Source organism: Mustela nivalis (genome assembly GCF_964662115.1).
Source record: "Mustela nivalis genome assembly, chromosome: 5".
In the NCBI taxonomy this organism is placed as follows: Eukaryota; Metazoa; Chordata; class Mammalia; order Carnivora; family Mustelidae; genus Mustela; species Mustela nivalis.
This window is the reverse complement of record NC_139024.1, coordinates 135,127,024-135,143,648: the sequence shown is the minus strand read 5'-3', so window position 1 is coordinate 135,143,648 and position 16,625 is coordinate 135,127,024. Positions and strand designations below refer to the sequence as shown.

The 16,625-nt window shown below is 48.8% G+C and overlaps 2 protein-coding genes across 5 annotated transcripts in view; one reads left to right on the top strand and one right to left on the bottom strand.

The window, feature by feature from the left end:
• The first annotated feature begins 304 nt into the window (after positions 1 to 304).
• LOC309864923 (tubulin beta-2A chain) lies at positions 305 to 4,437 on the top strand. Its single transcript, XM_082730884.1, has 4 exons — positions 305 to 484; positions 1,760 to 1,868; positions 2,214 to 2,324; positions 3,182 to 4,437. The coding sequence occupies exons 1-4, from the start codon at positions 428 to 430 to the stop codon at positions 4,240 to 4,242; spliced, it is 1,338 nt and encodes a 445-aa protein (XP_082587010.1). The 5' UTR covers positions 305 to 427; the 3' UTR covers positions 4,243 to 4,437.
• Positions 4,438 to 5,151: 714 nt separating this feature from the next.
• Positions 5,152 to 16,625, bottom strand: part of BPHL (biphenyl hydrolase like) — a 35,684-nt gene continuing 24,210 nt past the window's right edge. For 2 of the 4 annotated variants that reach the window (XM_082730905.1, XM_082730907.1), the window contains exons 6-7: positions 14,674 to 14,797; positions 5,152 to 5,460 (exon numbers count right to left, since the gene is read on the bottom strand). In XM_082730905.1, coding sequence (XP_082587031.1) covers positions 5,361 to 5,460; positions 14,674 to 14,797 — 224 coding nt within the window. In that variant the 3' untranslated portion in view covers positions 5,152 to 5,360. Of the gene's footprint in view, positions 5,461 to 14,198; positions 14,316 to 14,673; positions 14,798 to 16,625 lie in introns of all 4 variants that reach the window. The other 2 variants (XM_082730906.1, XM_082730904.1) reach the window with 2 other exon arrangements.

Sequence of the window (16,625 nt, the reverse complement as noted above, 5' to 3'; positions counted from 1 at the left end):
TCGGGTGTCCAGAGTGGAAGGGTGGGTGGGGATGCGGTGTTACTGAAGAAGTCAGTGCAAGGGCGGGGCCGCGTCCGTGGTTCAAGCCGACCCGGCCTGGTGGGGCCGGAGGCCGGGACACCGCCCTCCGCGGCTGGACGCGGGGGCTGGAGCCCTCTCGCGAGCCTACAGGCGCGGACTCGGGCCGGAGCGCCCCCGCACCTCGCACCGCGCCCCAGCTCCCCCTCGTGGTGCCGCAGTCCGCGCGGCCCCGCCCCCAGCCCCGCCCTCCATTACGTCAACGCGGGCCAGGCCGGGGAGGGGCGACTTCCCTGCTATAAAAAGCCGGGCTGGGGGGCGGCGACTGGTCTCTGCTGCGGAGTCCGCCGGTCGCTCCGCGCGCACAGCTCCGAGGGCCAGCGCAACCACCCCCTCCGCAGCCGGCACCATGCGTGAGATCGTGCACATCCAGGCGGGCCAGTGCGGCAACCAGATCGGCGCCAAGGTGGGCGCGTCGCCGTGCAGGGGCCAGGGAAGGGGAGGCAAGCCCGGAGGGTGCGACCTGGGCGGGGGTGGCGGGACCCCAGGACGCGGGCCAGAGCAGGGGCTGCGGGGAGGTGGCGGCGGCTTTCGCCGGCCCCGGTGGCGCATTCTCGGCGGGGCCGCCGGGCGGGGCCCAGGAAACCACACAACCTGCCACGATGCGCGCGGCAACGCAGTGGTGTGTGCCTTAATCAAGGCCCTTTGAAATTTCCTCGGACACATGCGTTATGCGAGAGGTAGTCGGCATTTCCCTGGGTGTATTACTCTCTAGAATTTGGATAGGGAGAGCGCTCATATTAATCCAGTGGCCTTATGTAGAATTTAATTTTTACATTTTCCTCTGTAGTTTGAATGAAAAATATGCAGTGTCATTGAGGTGACATGGTAGAGAGACTTCTTGTTGGGTTTCAAAGTCGAGGATGTTAGATAATTTCCCAAATATGAGCACCACCGACATGATGAGACATCATGTCGGAGTCTGGCTTCCTGTCTGAGAGGCGGCAGGTGACGTCCCGGCGCTGAGACTGCCGACCACAGTGGGTGAGGCAGGAGCCAGCCTGGTGCAGGGGTGTGGGCGGGCCCCTGGACAAGGACGTGGTCTCTTTCACAACCGCCATATTGCCCACCCCGACCTCCCCGCCCCCTTTCCTGCTACTAATTCACAATGAAGCCTGTGCCTCACCGTGCCCAGCTCTACCCACTGTCCCCGGTGGGGATCCCAGACTGCTCCAACCTGTCCTTCCCCACCCACCCCTGCCCCTGGGTAGGGGCGGCAGACTTTGTGGATGTCAGTGGTCTAAAACCGCTCTGCCTGGAGGGCTGGGTGGGGTTTGCACCAGGAGACCTGGATCCCTGGAGGCAGTCGAGGGGCGGGGTCCAAGTGGTCCTGGGTCCTCCCAGGACCCACCCATCAGCTGGGATCTTGTGACATTCACCCTGCCTGGGGCTGCTGGCCTCCCCAGCATCCTTGGCTTTTGGAGGAGGGCAGCTGCTGTGCCCACCCCCCGCACCCTTCCCAGCTTTTCAGTCTGTCGCCATCCTATGGCCAGTGCTCTGCGGATTTCCAAGCCCCTCTGCAGCAGCCCCTGGAGGAATGGGGGGTGCAGCTCTAGGACTCCTTCACTGGCTGACCACAGTGGCCGCTGTTCCAAGGACAAGAGAGGGAGAGAAGGGCCATCCCTACTGAGGTTTAGGATGTCAGCCCATCATGTGATTTTTTTTTTTTCTTTCTCCCCAGTTTTGGGAGGTGATCAGTGATGAGCATGGGATCGACCCCACTGGCAGTTACCATGGAGACAGTGACTTGCAGCTGGAGAGAATCAACGTGTACTACAATGAAGCTGCTGGTGATTATTTGAATGTTTTTTGCCCAGTCAAGCTTGCTTTGCATACTGTGGCAGACAGAATGGATGAGGAACAGATAAATGACAAAGAGATGCTTCTTGCATTCGTTTTAAATGTCAGCTGCTAAAAACGACACGTTAGATAGTTCCTCACGACTCCTGCATGTTGGCCATGACTAAGCATGCCATTATCCCCTCTTCTGAGGCAGAAAAGCACCTCTGTTTGCTCACTTTTGTGTCAGATGCTAGAATTTTCTCTAATGATTCTGCTGTAAAAGGCGCATAGGCACAGCCTTGTCTGTGATGCCTTTGTGGCTGCACATCTAAGTCCGCCTCTGTTCCCCACAGGTAACAAGTACGTCCCCCGGGCCATCCTGGTGGACCTGGAGCCGGGCACCATGGACTCCGTCAGGTCTGGGCCATTTGGCCAGATCTTTAGGCCAGACAACTTTGTCTTCGGTATGTAGTCATGATCAGTTGGCAGCTGGCTCAGTGAGTCTCCCTCACTGAGTCACCGCTCTTAGGGTTGAATGCCAAGGTGGAGACTGTGTGTCCACAGGGAACCCTGAGTCCTGGCCTGATTCCACCGAATCCTGGGGCAGCCCCTTCTCTGGGCAGCTCAAGGAACAGTGTCAGCCTGCAGAGGGCCCATATCCCCCCCCACCACCACTGCAGAGGAGCCTGTGACCCATGAAGAATACAGAGCAGTGGCTAACCTTGCTGCAGGGGTTGATAGGCTGCTGGTGATGTCAGAGGACCAGGGCCCGCAGGTAACCATGTCAGGAAGCCAAAGGCCAAAGGCACAGGTTATGACCAGAGTGGGATCAGCGGCTTGGAGCCCATGTTCTCTTCGGATCATAATGTGCCCTTGCCCTTGCCCATTTAGGGTACCTAATGTAAATATTTACAGAAGATTCCTGTTCCTAATTTTAAAACCAGTCCAGTTTTGGGATGCCTTGGTTAAGCGTTTGCCTTCAGCTCAGGTCATGATCCCAGGGTCCTGGGATTGAGCCCTGAGTCGGACTCCCTGCCCAGCGGGGAGTCTGCTTCTTCCTCCCGCTGTGCCACTATTTGTGCTCTCTCTCTAGCTCAATCTGTCTTTCAAACCAAAACAAAACACCCAGTTGGGTTTTGCTAAACCATCTTGTTGATCAGTTAATAACTGCATATCTGAACCAAACTTGCTTGTTATCTTATTATGATGTCCAGCGTTTTTGAGGATCATTGATGTATAGAAAATTTTCGTCTAAGGTCAGATGACAGAATTCAGAATTCCTAATGTTTAAGTGTCTAATATTCTCCTTTCCGTCTGGCAGGCCAGAGTGGTGCAGGAAACAACTGGGCAAAGGGTCACTACACAGAGGGAGCCGAACTGGTGGACTCGGTCCTGGACGTGGTGAGGAAGGAGTCAGAGAGCTGTGACTGTCTGCAGGGCTTCCAGCTGACCCACTCGCTGGGGGGCGGCACGGGGTCCGGGATGGGCACGCTGCTCATCAGCAAGATCCGGGAGGAGTACCCAGACCGCATCATGAACACCTTCAGCGTCATGCCCTCGCCCAAGGTGTCCGACACGGTGGTCGAGCCCTACAACGCTACCCTGTCCGTGCACCAGCTGGTGGAGAACACGGATGAGACCTACTCCATCGACAACGAGGCCCTGTATGACATCTGCTTCCGCACCCTGAAACTGACCACCCCCACGTACGGAGACCTCAACCACCTGGTGTCGGCCACCATGAGCGGCGTCACCACCTGCCTGCGCTTCCCGGGCCAGCTGAACGCCGACCTGCGCAAGCTGGCCGTGAACATGGTGCCCTTCCCGCGCCTGCACTTCTTCATGCCCGGCTTCGCCCCCCTGACCAGCCGGGGCAGCCAGCAGTACCGCGCGCTCACGGTGCCCGAGCTCACGCAGCAGATGTTCGACTCCAAGAACATGATGGCCGCCTGCGACCCGCGCCACGGCCGCTACCTGACCGTGGCCGCCATCTTCCGCGGCCGCATGTCCATGAAGGAGGTGGACGAGCAGATGCTCAACGTGCAGAACAAGAACAGCAGCTACTTCGTCGAGTGGATCCCCAACAACGTGAAGACGGCTGTGTGCGACATCCCGCCTCGCGGCCTCAAGATGTCGGCCACCTTCATCGGCAACAGCACGGCCATCCAGGAGCTGTTCAAGCGCATCTCGGAGCAGTTCACGGCCATGTTCCGGCGCAAGGCCTTCCTGCACTGGTACACGGGCGAGGGCATGGATGAGATGGAGTTCACTGAGGCCGAGAGCAACATGAACGACCTGGTGTCCGAGTACCAGCAGTACCAGGACGCCACGGCCGATGAACAGGGGGAGTTCGAGGAGGAGGAGGGAGAGGATGAGGCTTAAGAACTTCTCAGATAAATCGTGCATCTTTAGTGAACTTCTGTTGTCCTCAATCAAGCATGGTCTTTCTATTTGTATACTATGGTGCTCCGTTTTGCTCTGTCAGAAATTCACACTGTTGATGTAATAATGTGGAACTCCTAAAAATTACAGTATTGTCTAAGATATCTATACTAATAAAAAAGCATGTGTCCAAAACTTTGTGGTCTCTTTAATTTCATTTAAGGCAATTCTTATTCTTCCACTGAATGCTTCTTAAATATGCTTCTGGGTTTAGTAACTTTAACAAAACTAGGATTTCTGCTTTAATGTTTTTAATTAATAGCCTTTCTGCTCTTTTAGGGAAGACAGATGAAGAGGCACATTTTTTCATCTTCACAGGCCCAACATGAAAAGTAAAGGAACCCAGGAAATGTGTTGAGTGAATGGAGATTTAAGGACAGAGCAAACCTGCCTACCTTATTTGCTGTAGTTCCAGCAACTCTTGTGAAAATGTAGTATCAAGGGCTTTCTTCTGTTTCTCTACTTCGACAATGTGATAAATTGAAGTAAAAAGACCAGTGAGGGCGCCTGGGTGGCTCAGTGGGTTAAGCCGCTGCCTTCGGCTGAGGTCATGATCTCAGGGTCCTGAGATCGAGTCCCGCATCAGGCTCTCTGCTCAGCAGGAGCCTGCTTCCCTTCCTCTCTCTCTCTCTGCCTGCCTCTCTGCCTACTGTGATCTCTCTCTGTCAAATAAATAAATAAAATCTTTAAAAAAAAAAAAAGACCAGTGAATACCTCTCAGATGAAAGGGACAACATAATTCTAGAGTCAAGGGATCTGAAATCACAGTCTTACATACTCCAAAGGCTTCACCTAAGGTTCACTGGAGAGAAAGTGTATCAGAATCAGAATTGTAGAAATTCATAACTCTAATGTTAAAAAAATCAGCTTTAATTTTTGTAGCACTTAGAACTAGAAAACATTTTAATATGCCATTATATCTATGTGACCAGGAGCAGTTTGCAGGGAGGTATAGAAAGCATGGGGAGGCAGGTGAGCTTAGGAGGGACAGGAGTGTGTTTCTAAGGCAACAACAGGCTCGAGCCCCACAGTAAGGAATCCCCAGGTCCCTGCTGTTCTCAGGTGTGTTCTCCCAGCAAGAAGTCTTCTGCTAACTTATTGAATTCATTTGCAAAACGTAGGTGCAGGTTGTGCTTGCCTTCTGGCATCAGATGCAACCTAAAAAAAAAAAAAAAAAAAAAAAAAGTTTGTGATTAAATGGCACATCATTTAAAACTCTAAACCTTTCTAACATTTGGTGAAAGTCTCAAGTAAAAACCTGCCTGATCTTTTTTTTTCATGATGACTACTAGGGAGGAAAGGTAAGGTACGCAATATAAACTTTCCCTGAATATAGATGTTGAGGGAAAGAGCTGCTTGGGGCATTTACAGCCAAATTGGGGTTGACTTAACAGTGCACACACATTGTATTTGGAATTTGGAGCTGTATCATGTAGCAAATGGTTTGACTTTAAATCTGACTGAGAGTAGGGGATGTGATCTGGTCATTACCTAAGAGGGGAAACCCCATTTTAATAAGGTTGATTTTAAGAGAGCAGGCTGGAGAGCCAAGAAAAATATGAAATGTCCAGAATCCACTGGACTGTAACAGGTGAGCTTTCTCGGATATCCTAGAGTGAAAATAAGCAACTGCCTAGATCTGAAATTGCAGCTCCCAGCAGCCTGCCATTTAAGGTTCAGAACCACCCTGTCACTTTTGCAGGATTGAAGAAGTCTGAATAGAAGCCACATACAAAGGGCAAGTAAGTGTTCCTGGGGCCCATGAGGGCAGCTGGGGCCGGCCTCAGCAACTCTTTGTTCTGCAGCTGTCACAACATGTCTTGTGGCAAACCTCACTGTGTTCATAAGACTTCTTTCATAAGCTTTTGGTCAAATGTGGCTGGTTTGCAATTTCTTGAATATAGGCAGTCTTCTTTGAGTTCTGTGTTTTATTTATTGGCTGTAAAAGTGCAGAAACAAAGTGTTCATCAAAGCTTCTAGGGTATAGGTACAAGTTCAAGCTCTTTTTGTCTATAGTAACAATGGGACATTAAATGGATCCTATTGGGGCAAATGCTGGTTACTATACCTTTCAACAACTGGGGGTAGAGAGCTCTAAGAACTTCAGGGAGGATTTGTAGGGTCAAGGAGCTGGGGGATTCGAGCTGTCCTTGGACAATGTCGGGTCCCCTGTAACTCAACCACATGGGGTGTGGGGTAGGGGTACCTAGACACGTGATTATCTACTTGAAAGAAGGATGTATCGCTGGCATTTTCTGAGGCCCTTGGAAAAGCTAATAATGCCATTAATAACAGCTGGAACATTCCAAAGTCAATTTTTATGTTGTTCAGGAAAAAAAAAAGGATCAGCCACACCAACCCCAAAGACAGGATCCCAGTTGCCCTACATAAGGGGCAGAGCTGGTCGGGATGCTCAAGGGCCTCCATTTTTAGAAGGCAGAAAATAAGCAACTGCCAAGGATACTGAGAGCTCACAGAAGGACATGTTTAGGCTATAACTGTGTCCCCTAATGTGTGCTAAGCTGAACTTTGAAGCAGAGGGACCCTGACCTACCAAAGCTGGACATCCTCTCTGTGGGTAGCCAAGCTGGCTATCACAGGTCCCACCCCATTTCTACAATTTGCTCAATTCCCAACAAGGAAGGTGAGATACCAGCTGTGCATCTCTTCTTTTTAGCCTCAGTGTATCTGCACTATTTCTATGGTAATCTCTAGGTCTTAGGGAAATAAAAAACTAGGTCCTCTTCATTAAAAATATGGGAGGCCCATTTTCAGGCATCTACATTTAGAATTGCAATGGACTGTAGATGGATGGATGGATGGATGGATGGATGGATGGATGGGGCTATAAAGAAAATTCCTCTTCTTCTTGATATGTTTTGGGGGTCATTTCAAGGTCCTCAGTATATCCTCATTCTTTAGGTCTGACACAAGATTCACTATACTTAAAACCTGTCATGTGTTCCTCTTCGGGAACAGTCCCCTGGACAAGCTGTCAGGGCAATGTAGCGATGTACTGCTGAGGTAGGTTCTCACCCAAACAACAAAAGGAACTAATCACATGCTCCATGGAGAGTGGCTTTCAAACAATCGCATTTTCCAGGAAAAGTAGTAGCAAGTCCCCCACCATCAGACACATGGTGCAACTGGAAATGTAGGGGCCTCCGTGGGGGCAAATACAAATTCCTATTTCCTGGGGGCAGGTTCCTACCTGCATTTGGCACCTTTGGAAGAAGAGATTTGATTCTAGATCTTCTGAGGAGCTAAAATGTGTCTGACCTTACAGTGTAAATTCAATGGTCACTTTATCTGGGCTTGGGAAGGGTCCTCCTAGGATGCTCCTTACAGATGAGGTGGCCAAGGACAAACACAGTGACTGCACCATACAACCTTTCCTTCCTCAGTCTAACCCTCGACAGCTTTCAAATTAAGCTGTGGGAGCTACAGACAGGAGCAGCCCCTAAGTGATGTGCCATAGCATTTTTTCCCTTCATTTTCAATGTGATAAAACTCTAGTGGTATCTGAACCCATCGAGCTGCTAGTCCAGTCTGTGAGCGTTTTTGTTTTAGTTGCAAACCAAAGTGGGCTGTGGGTTCTTTGTACCTTGATCTCTTCCACGGTGACAACTGGACAGCCACGTCGCTCACAGGGAGGCCTGGTCACTTTTAGACATTCCTTCCAAGCTATCCAGACCTGGTTGCTAACAGCATCCCCCCCCCCCCTTTTTTTTTTTTTAAGATTTACTTATTTATTTGACTGAGATCACAAGTAGGCAGAGAAGCAGGCAGAGAGAGAGGAGGATGCAGGATCCCCGCTGAGCAGAGAGCCTATGCGGGACTGGTCCCAGGACCCCAGGATCACGACCCGAGCTGAAGGCAGAGACTTTAAACCACTGAGCCACCCAGGTGCCCCACAGCATCCCTTTTTAACTCTTCATTCTCGGGGCATCTGGGTGGCTCAGTTGGTTAAGCATTCGACTCTTAACTTTGGCTCAGCTCATGATCTCAGGGTCGTGAGATAGAGCCCTGCGTCAGGCTCCACACTGGGCATAGAGCCTGCTTGGAATTTTCTTTCTCCTTTTTCCCTCTGCCCCTCCCCCACATGTTGCACTCTAAATAAATAAACAAACAAACAAATACATAATTAAATAAATATTCTTAATTCTCTGCTCCTTTCAGAAAGCCCATCGAAGGAAAGGGTAATTAGTGGGTAGGCCACAATCCCCCTCAAGCTGGTAAAAAGGGCATGTAGATCATAGCTTCCCAGCCTGTGTCCTCTCCAGCAGGCTCTCCCCCTCAGCCTGAGAGCCCAGCAGAGGTCTGGGAAAGGGAAGTAGACTTCTGAGAAGTTTCTTCTCTCAAATGCAACCAACATCTCAAGCATTAGAAAGAAACCAAACTGTCTCAGCGGCAGCTTTTCTGGCAATGGCACATCTAGGAGGGGCCAACTCTGGGCTGTCCTGGTCTGCCAGATTGATGCTTTTAACTCGCATACAGAGAAGCAAGCCTTGCCAAACCTGTGGGATGGCAGGGGCCACGCTGGGGCCTTCCAACTAGACTGAGAGCTTGGAGTCACAGCAGAATGTAACTGGAGGTTGTACCACAGGGTTAAAGGTATGGCCTGTATGGGGTCAGGACATGTCCAATCTGATCAATGTGGGATTCAGGCTGGCAAGTTATTTCATCTCCCTAAGTTATACTTTCTCGTCTGGAAAAAGGGGGACAAGAAATAGCTTCTAACCCCACAGGGTTATTCCGGACAAAGTGATAAAATGCACATAAAGCACAATGTACGGGATCTCTGGGCACACAGTGAGCAATAAATTGTTTTTTTTTTTTTTTATTATTTGGTTATTCTATTTGAGTTAACACTTTACAATATACAAAAATCCTCATAATGATTTTAATTCTGGATGTATGAAATGCTCTGATTTGGGATCATAATTTATTTATGTTTGGCTGAAATAATCCACTCCAAGTGGAAGATTCTCAAGAGAGGTTTTACAAATGTCCTGGGTAAGATTTGTCCAGAAAGGAGGAGACCCCACTTTCTCTAAAGTACTCAGGACTCAGCTTTGTAAGGACAAGGCTAATCCTGTTTGGTCTCTGTCCTATTACCTGGCGGAAAGTGAGGTCTTTTTCTTTTCTTTTTTTTTTTTTTTTAATTATTTCTTTATTTGACAGACAGATCACAAGTAGGCAGAGAGGCAGGCAGAGAGAGAGGAAGGGAAGCAGGCTTCCTGCTGAGCAGAGAGCCCGATGCGGGGCTCGATCCCAAGACCCTGGGATCATGACCCAAGTGGCAGAGGCTTTAACCCACTGAGCCATCCAGGTGCCCCCGAAAGTGAGGTCTTGAGCTGACTGCTTTCCCTTCAACCTTGAAGGGAAGCAGCAAGCAGCTAGGGATGAGGAACTACAGCAGTCCTGGGCGGGCGAAGGGATGGGGAGAGGTAGAGAAAAAGACACAGAAACACTGGCTCTCCCCGGTTCTCAGGCCTTCGGTGACGCTGGAACTGCACCATTGGCTCTCTTGGGACCCCAGCTTGCTAATGTTCCAGCTGGCCCACTGAAGATCTCGAACTTCTCAGCCTCCATAACTGCATGAGCCAATTCCTTATTCCGTAAAATAAATCAACCCCGTGTGTATATGTGTCTGTCGTGTATATTCTATTGGTTCTGTTTCTCTGGAGAACACTAATACCCCCCCCCCCCCCCCCCACACACAGCTATCCTGACAACGGTCTGGAAGTCAGGTCAGAGAGCAGCTTGCCACTGACCTCCTATCAGGCAACAGCCCAGCTGCCTCCTGGGACCCCAGATCACCTGCACCCGCCCCAGTGGCAGCTACCGTGTACTGACCTTTTACTAAATCTACAAAATATTCTGAAATGGTAGGTATCATCCCCATCTTACACACACGGAAACAGAAGTACAGAAATACATGCACACTGCTGAAGAGCACACTTAGGGACAGCGACAGCACTCAAACCCAGGGCTATCGGAGTTCCTGCCCGTGCTCTTAACCCCACTGCGAACGCCGCTCAGGATCCCAATGGGCCAAGCCAGCTCTCCAGGCGAGACTCCATTTCCCACTGCTCCTGTTAGTTCAACTGAACCCTTGGCACCAAGTCTTTGCACACGTGGACTTTACCCCTTATTCTTTCCCACCTGATCTGGCTTTCTGGCCCGGGCCCCAGAGCATGAAGCTGGACACCACACCACACTTTTTGGAGCTGAGTCACCGGTCAATGGCCTCTGTGTGCCTCTCATGTTCTCTTTCTTTCAAAATGTACTAAGCACTTTAAAATGCACTAAACCACATCCTGGGACCAGTGTTGACATGCTCAATAGGAGGAAAATTAAATTCATATGCTCACAACTGTTAAAGAGGACCGTGAGGTCTCCAAACGATGAGTAACTGCAGGAGGATACATCTGAGTGGCTACTGGAGGGATGAGTGCACTTGGCTGGGCAATGGCTGGGGTTAGGGGGGAGGGGTTGAGGGGAGGGGAGGGCTGTGGACAGAGGTTCCGGGCATGGTGCTGGTCATTTGCAGCTGGGTCTAGAACTGGGTCCTGGTCTCTGTGGTCCTCTCATTCCTGAGATCTGAGCACCTCCATAGAAACACAGGCTCATGCACTGAATTTCATGTCCCGCAAATCCATATGTTGAAGTCCTAACTCCCAGCACCCCAGAGTGTGACCTTATTTGGATATAAGATCTTTGGAGAGGTGACTAATGAGATCATATGGGTGGGACCTAATCCAATGGCACTGGTGTCCTTATAAGAAGAGGACTATTTATAAGCCAAGGAAAGAAGCCTAAGCAGAAATTAGCCCGCTGATACCTCGATCTCAGACTTAGAGCCTCTAGAACTGAGAGAGGAAATACATTTTTACTGTTTAAGCCTCTCAACGGCTGATATTTATTACAGTGGCACTTGTTGACCCATACACAAAGTGACACACATGTGGCTTGGCCAGCTGTGAAGTCACATCGTCTTCTGAGCTGACTCAGCCCCACGACCTCCCGAGGCTTGTCTGCTGCAACCCCAAAGGGTCTCCTGGTTGTCAGCCTCAGCTCAATGCAAATCCTCTGAACGCGAGATGGTGCCCCAGAAGCAGGCAGCTAGCCAAGGAGGTGGAGGGCAGCGTCAGGGCTTTGCAGTCTAGGAGGGAGCGCCGGATGAGCAGAGAAGGCACAGGAGCTGGAATCAGAGGGGTAGGGGTGCACCCCCCAACCCCAGCTCTAATCAGAGTAGCTCTTATTTTGTATGTTATGTCTTGGACTTCTACATAAGAGTTTGTTAGGAGGAAGGGCTCATCTGCCTAAAAGCAAACTTTAAAACCACTGAACTTGAATGATTGTGAAGGCCTCTTCTGTCCAAGAGACTCTACCATTGTTCCTCACAAAGAGAAAAAAGAGAGACAAATTAACCCAGGCCTGTTCGGCAGGCCTGAACAACCCCACCCTCCTTCTCAGGAGAGAAAGGCATTGGTCTCATATGTGATTATCTATTTGTTGGTAGAATCTTTGAAGGGATAGACCGTATCCTTAAGTTTAATTATAAATGTACCTGGTGAGGTAATGAAATACCCAGGTCATTGAAAACTTGCCATTCTACCTTGCTTTCCTATTGTCATGTGACCTGTGGTACTGAATCTCAGGAGGACTTTGGTGTTCAAGGCATCTACCTCCTTCTTCTGGGGTCCGAAAAAAACCACCTATGTTCTAGGTGGGTTCTGGCCCATTTTAGCAGAGGAAGGCAGCAGGTGTAAAATGCAAGCCAGTTTAAGACAATCATTGCCAACAGCACTTCACCTTCCACTCATTTGTTCCAAAGGCTCCTGCTCTAAGAAAATGATCTTCCACCAAATAGTCTCCTGAAATAATTAACATCTGAACGGGAAGGGGCTATTTTTTTTTCCCTATATTGATGTATTCTGTTGCTAGGAGATGGGTTTGGAACAGAATTCCTAAATTAAACTTCCTTGCAGACTGACTTTTATTGAATCTGGCTCTCTAAAAGAACACACTGCATTTATCATGAGCGTCAGTGTGCAAAAACCTGTCATTTCTGAAACTAGAAGACAATTAACCAGGTCAGCAAGTATATAATCCAGGCATCTTAACATCGTATGAAAATACAAGTATGTTTATGAGAGGCAGCTGCACTGTGGGGGGAAAGTGCTATATTAGGAGGTAAAAACATCTAGGATTTGTCATTTACTAGCTATGCAACCTTGGAAGATTAGTTATCTCAATCTTGATTTTCTCATCTATATATGGGGACTACATTTTTTTCGTAAGTTTGTTGTGAAGTGTAGTTAGATATTGTACACAGAGGAATGTTACTCAACCATTAAAAAAAAAAACCCCGAAATCCTGTCATTTGTAAATGGATAATGCTAAGTGAAATCAGTCTGTCAAAGAAAGACAAATACCACAGTATCTCACTCATATGTGGAATTTAAGAAACAAGCAAAGAGGGGAAAAAAGAGACAAACCAAGAAGCAGACTCTTAACTATAGAGAAAAAACGGATGGTTAGCAGAGGGCAGGTGGGGGGATGGGCGAAACAGGTGATGGGGATGAAGGGGACACTTAATCATGATCAGCCCTGAGTAACATATATAATTGTTGAGTCACTATACTGTATACCCGGAACTAATATAACACTGTATGTTAACTACATTGGAATTTAAAAAACAAAACAAAGCAGTAGTGGAACTGTTTTCTGAGTCTGGTTTCCCTATCAGACTGTGTGAGCTCTCAGGACAGGGATAGGCAGTGCTGGCCCAAGGTGGGCATCAGAAATCAGCTCATGGAGGGAAAGGGGAAAAGGAGGGAGGCAGAGAGGAAGAAAAGGAGGGAGGGAGGGAAAGAGGATTTTCTTAAGTCATTAATAAAGCCAATTTCAAAAGAATTCCATAGAATTCTAAAGATGGCCAGAATAATGACAGTATCCCTGGAACTGATACACCCCCTTGGAAAGGCTCACTTGGGTGTTGATCCTCTGGCATGTTTGGCTTAAAAAAAAAAAAAAAAAAAGCAGGTCACTATCCCCTGGTCACACTTCACTTTCTCCTTCAGGGTATGCATCCACTGCATGGAAAGGAAATACCAAATTTATTCAACTTTAAATTTTCGTCTCTATATAAGTACCAGCAAAAGCTGGTCCTGCATCTGCCAAAGTATTTCAAATACAAATTTCTGTTCCACACAAAAATGCACGGGACTGAAGACCAGAATTTCTGCTGACATGTATAATAAGCTTCGTCAGTGTCCAAGGCTGGTTGGCAGAAACAAGAACGCAAAGAGCAAGTACCAGGTATCTGCTGTCTAATCGAGTCAGCCACCAGCATGGCTTGGTATATGTTGGTGTTTTGTGATTCTGAATACAGGCTTCCCATCTGATGTGTACATATTTAAGGATGAAAAAACACGAGACGTTTACAACATATTTTTAAGTGGAAAATAGCAGGATTCAGAGTTGAATACAGAATAGAATTATATTTATGCTTAAAAAATACTAGAAAGTAGAACCACATTGAAATTGCTAATAGCAGGGGGCACCTGGGTCTGACTTTTGCTCAGGTTCTGATCCCAGGCTCCCTGCTCAGCAGGAAGTCTGCTTTTCATTCTGCCCCCTAACCCTCGCTTGTGGGCTCTCTCTCAAATAAATAGAATCTTTAAAAAATGCTAATAGCAGAATTATTTAAATGAGTGGCAAGCAGCAGGCAATTTGTTTTCTTCTTTCGATTTTACACATTTTCTTTCCTTGGTAGATAGTACTTTTATAATGATAAACCCATCTGAAAATCCCCAAATTATATAAAACTGTTAACACTGATAGCTAGAAATCTAAACTGTCTGCAGTGTTATAGAATTTAGTACCTATTAGCACATTTGTCTTCCTAGAAACTGTAAGAGGTTCATTTAAGAATTCCTTTCCTTTTGTTTCCGGTTACCCACAGATCCTGGCTTCTTGTGCCCTTGTGTTTTCCTGGAACCCTAAACAGAACAATATTATTTACTGATTTTGGGAAACTGGGAAGGGGGGGACCTTAAAAACCCCCAACCTGGGGGCACCTGTGTGGCTCAGTTGGTTAAGCGTCTGCCTTTGGGTGAGGTCGTGCTTGCTGGGTCCTGGGATCCAGCACCTTATCAGGCTCCTTGCTCAGCGGGGAGACTGCTTCTCCCTCCTGCTGCTCCCCCTGCTTCTGTGCTTGCTCATTCTGTCTCTCATGAATAAATAAAATCTTTAAAAAAAAAATCCCCACCCCAAAGGTCTCCTTTCCTTCCACAGCTCCCTCCATGCATGCACATCCTCAGGTTCTAGGCAGAGCTCTGGGGCAGGGACCACACTTACCGCGACCCTCTCACGTGCTTGTGTATGAAGTCGGCGTGGAACCGTGGGACCAGCGGATCCTTCTCCCCGTGCACGATCAAGGTGGGGCACTGAACCAGCGGCAGCAAGTGCCCACAGATATTCCCTGCAAGACAAACAGCACTGAGACTCTGCTTCCCTGTGACCATCCCGTGAGGGGAGTCAGAGGAGCAGCAGAGAGCCAGGGCTCATCCATCCTCCCTCTGGACCTTGGTGCCCCGTCCCTAAAAGAGGTGGTCTGCATTAGACAGGGTCTGAGGGGTCTTCTAGCTCTCCCAATCTGTGGGCCTCCTTTTCTGGTTCTCTGCTGGGTTTCTCCCCCCCCAACCCCCTTGGAAAGCTCTGCTAGTAAACAAGTTTTGCCTGATTATATGCATAATGCATGCAAGACAGGAAAATAAACAAACAAAAAATCCCACAACTCTTTATATTATGGAGAGTAGATCCCAGTTTGCAAAAAGAAGGCAGATGCTTGGCATCTGAAAAGCTTTCCCTTGAGGGGCAACTGGGTGGCTCAGTGGGTTAAGCCTCTGCCTTCGGCTCAGGTCATGATCTCGGGGTCCTGGGATCAAGTCCTGTATCAGGCTCTCTGCTCAGCAGGGATCCTGCTTCCCTTCTCTCTCTGCCTGCCTCTCTGCCTACTTGTGATCTCTGTCAAATAAATAAATAAAATCTTAAAAAAGAAAAAAAAAAAAAAAAAGCTTTCCCTTTAAATAATGCTCTAAGTGGTCCTTGAGGCTCCAGCCAGCCCTCGGAGCTTCTGTACCTCCTGGGAAGTTATAATTTACACAGAGCAAATGGGCTTCTCTTCATTCCTCCTGCCTCCATATGTTCCTGACTGACCAACTCTGGGGACGATAGGACCCCCCTCTCCATTTGTAACAACATTTCTAAGGCAGATGAGGAACAACCCGGCTCTGGTCCATCTTGCTGTGTCCTGGCTGGGAAATCTTGGTGGTTCCTCAGGGATGAGTTTCAGCCTCCCCCCGGGCAAAGAAGGGATAATTCTAGTTCTCTGCAGTGGCCGTGAGGTCAAAAAGAGATGTCTTATCTACAGTTCTGGGCAGCGGGCAGGTACTCCATAAAGGGAGCTCCTTCCTCCTCTGCCTCCTCCCGGGGGTCACTGGGGCCCTGAGAAAGCTGGGAGCCAGCTCACTGGGGTGCTGCCCAGGCACCTGGCCTGTCCCTCCCCCTCAGTGGCTGGGGCAGGGGGCACTGCCAGCTGAATGAGAAGATGATGGGTTGGCCTGAGAAACACTTCTCTAGGACTCAGAAGCTGCCCTCTTCTGTCTCTGGGATGACACACACCTGCTAACCGCATGCTCAGAGGACGGCGAGAGCACTCATCGCTGAGCACTACGGGTCAGACACTGTTCATGTGCTTTGATGTTCACGAAACACGGCCTCACCTGCTTTAGCTCACCGGGTCTGTACAACTATTGGCAGGCCCAGTACTTTTATAATAAGGGTCCTAATAACCTTTCATCAAGCGCTGACCCTGTACTTGGTAGGGCACCACAGCTGAATGTGCAGAAGCCCATTTGGTCCTCACAGCACCTTACGGGGTAGTTCTTAGCTTCTTCGGTTCACAGACAGGGAACGGCAGCTTGGAGACGCTGAGGAGTCTGCCCGTCACTCTGACAGCAACCAAGCGGTGAGGCCAGACCTCACACCCAGGCCTGTCTGACTCCTTAACCCCTACACTAAACCAAGTATCCAAGAATGCTGCAAGAATAATTTCAAACAATTATGAAAAAAAGGCCTCCTATCAATGTGTGCAGGGGAGAGAAATAGTTTATTCACAGACTTGCTGCTATACACCGCTAACTCCTCTATGTTTTGACATATTTCCCTCTCTTTCTTTTTTAAAAAAAACTGTATTTGATTTTTTTTAAATTTCAGGTTTACAGCATAATTGAGTGGAGGGTTTAGGG

Coding starts and splice junctions, on each gene's coding strand:
- LOC309864923 (XM_082730884.1), top strand. CDS start 428: ATGCGTGAGATCGTGCACATCCAGGCGGGCCAGTGCGGCAACCAGATC. Junction 485..1,759: donor GCAACCAGATCGGCGCCAAG/GTGGGCGCGTCG, acceptor CTTTCTCCCCAG/TTTTGGGAGGTGATCAGTGA. Junction 1,869..2,213: donor GTACTACAATGAAGCTGCTG/GTGATTATTTGA, acceptor TGTTCCCCACAG/GTAACAAGTACGTCCCCCGG.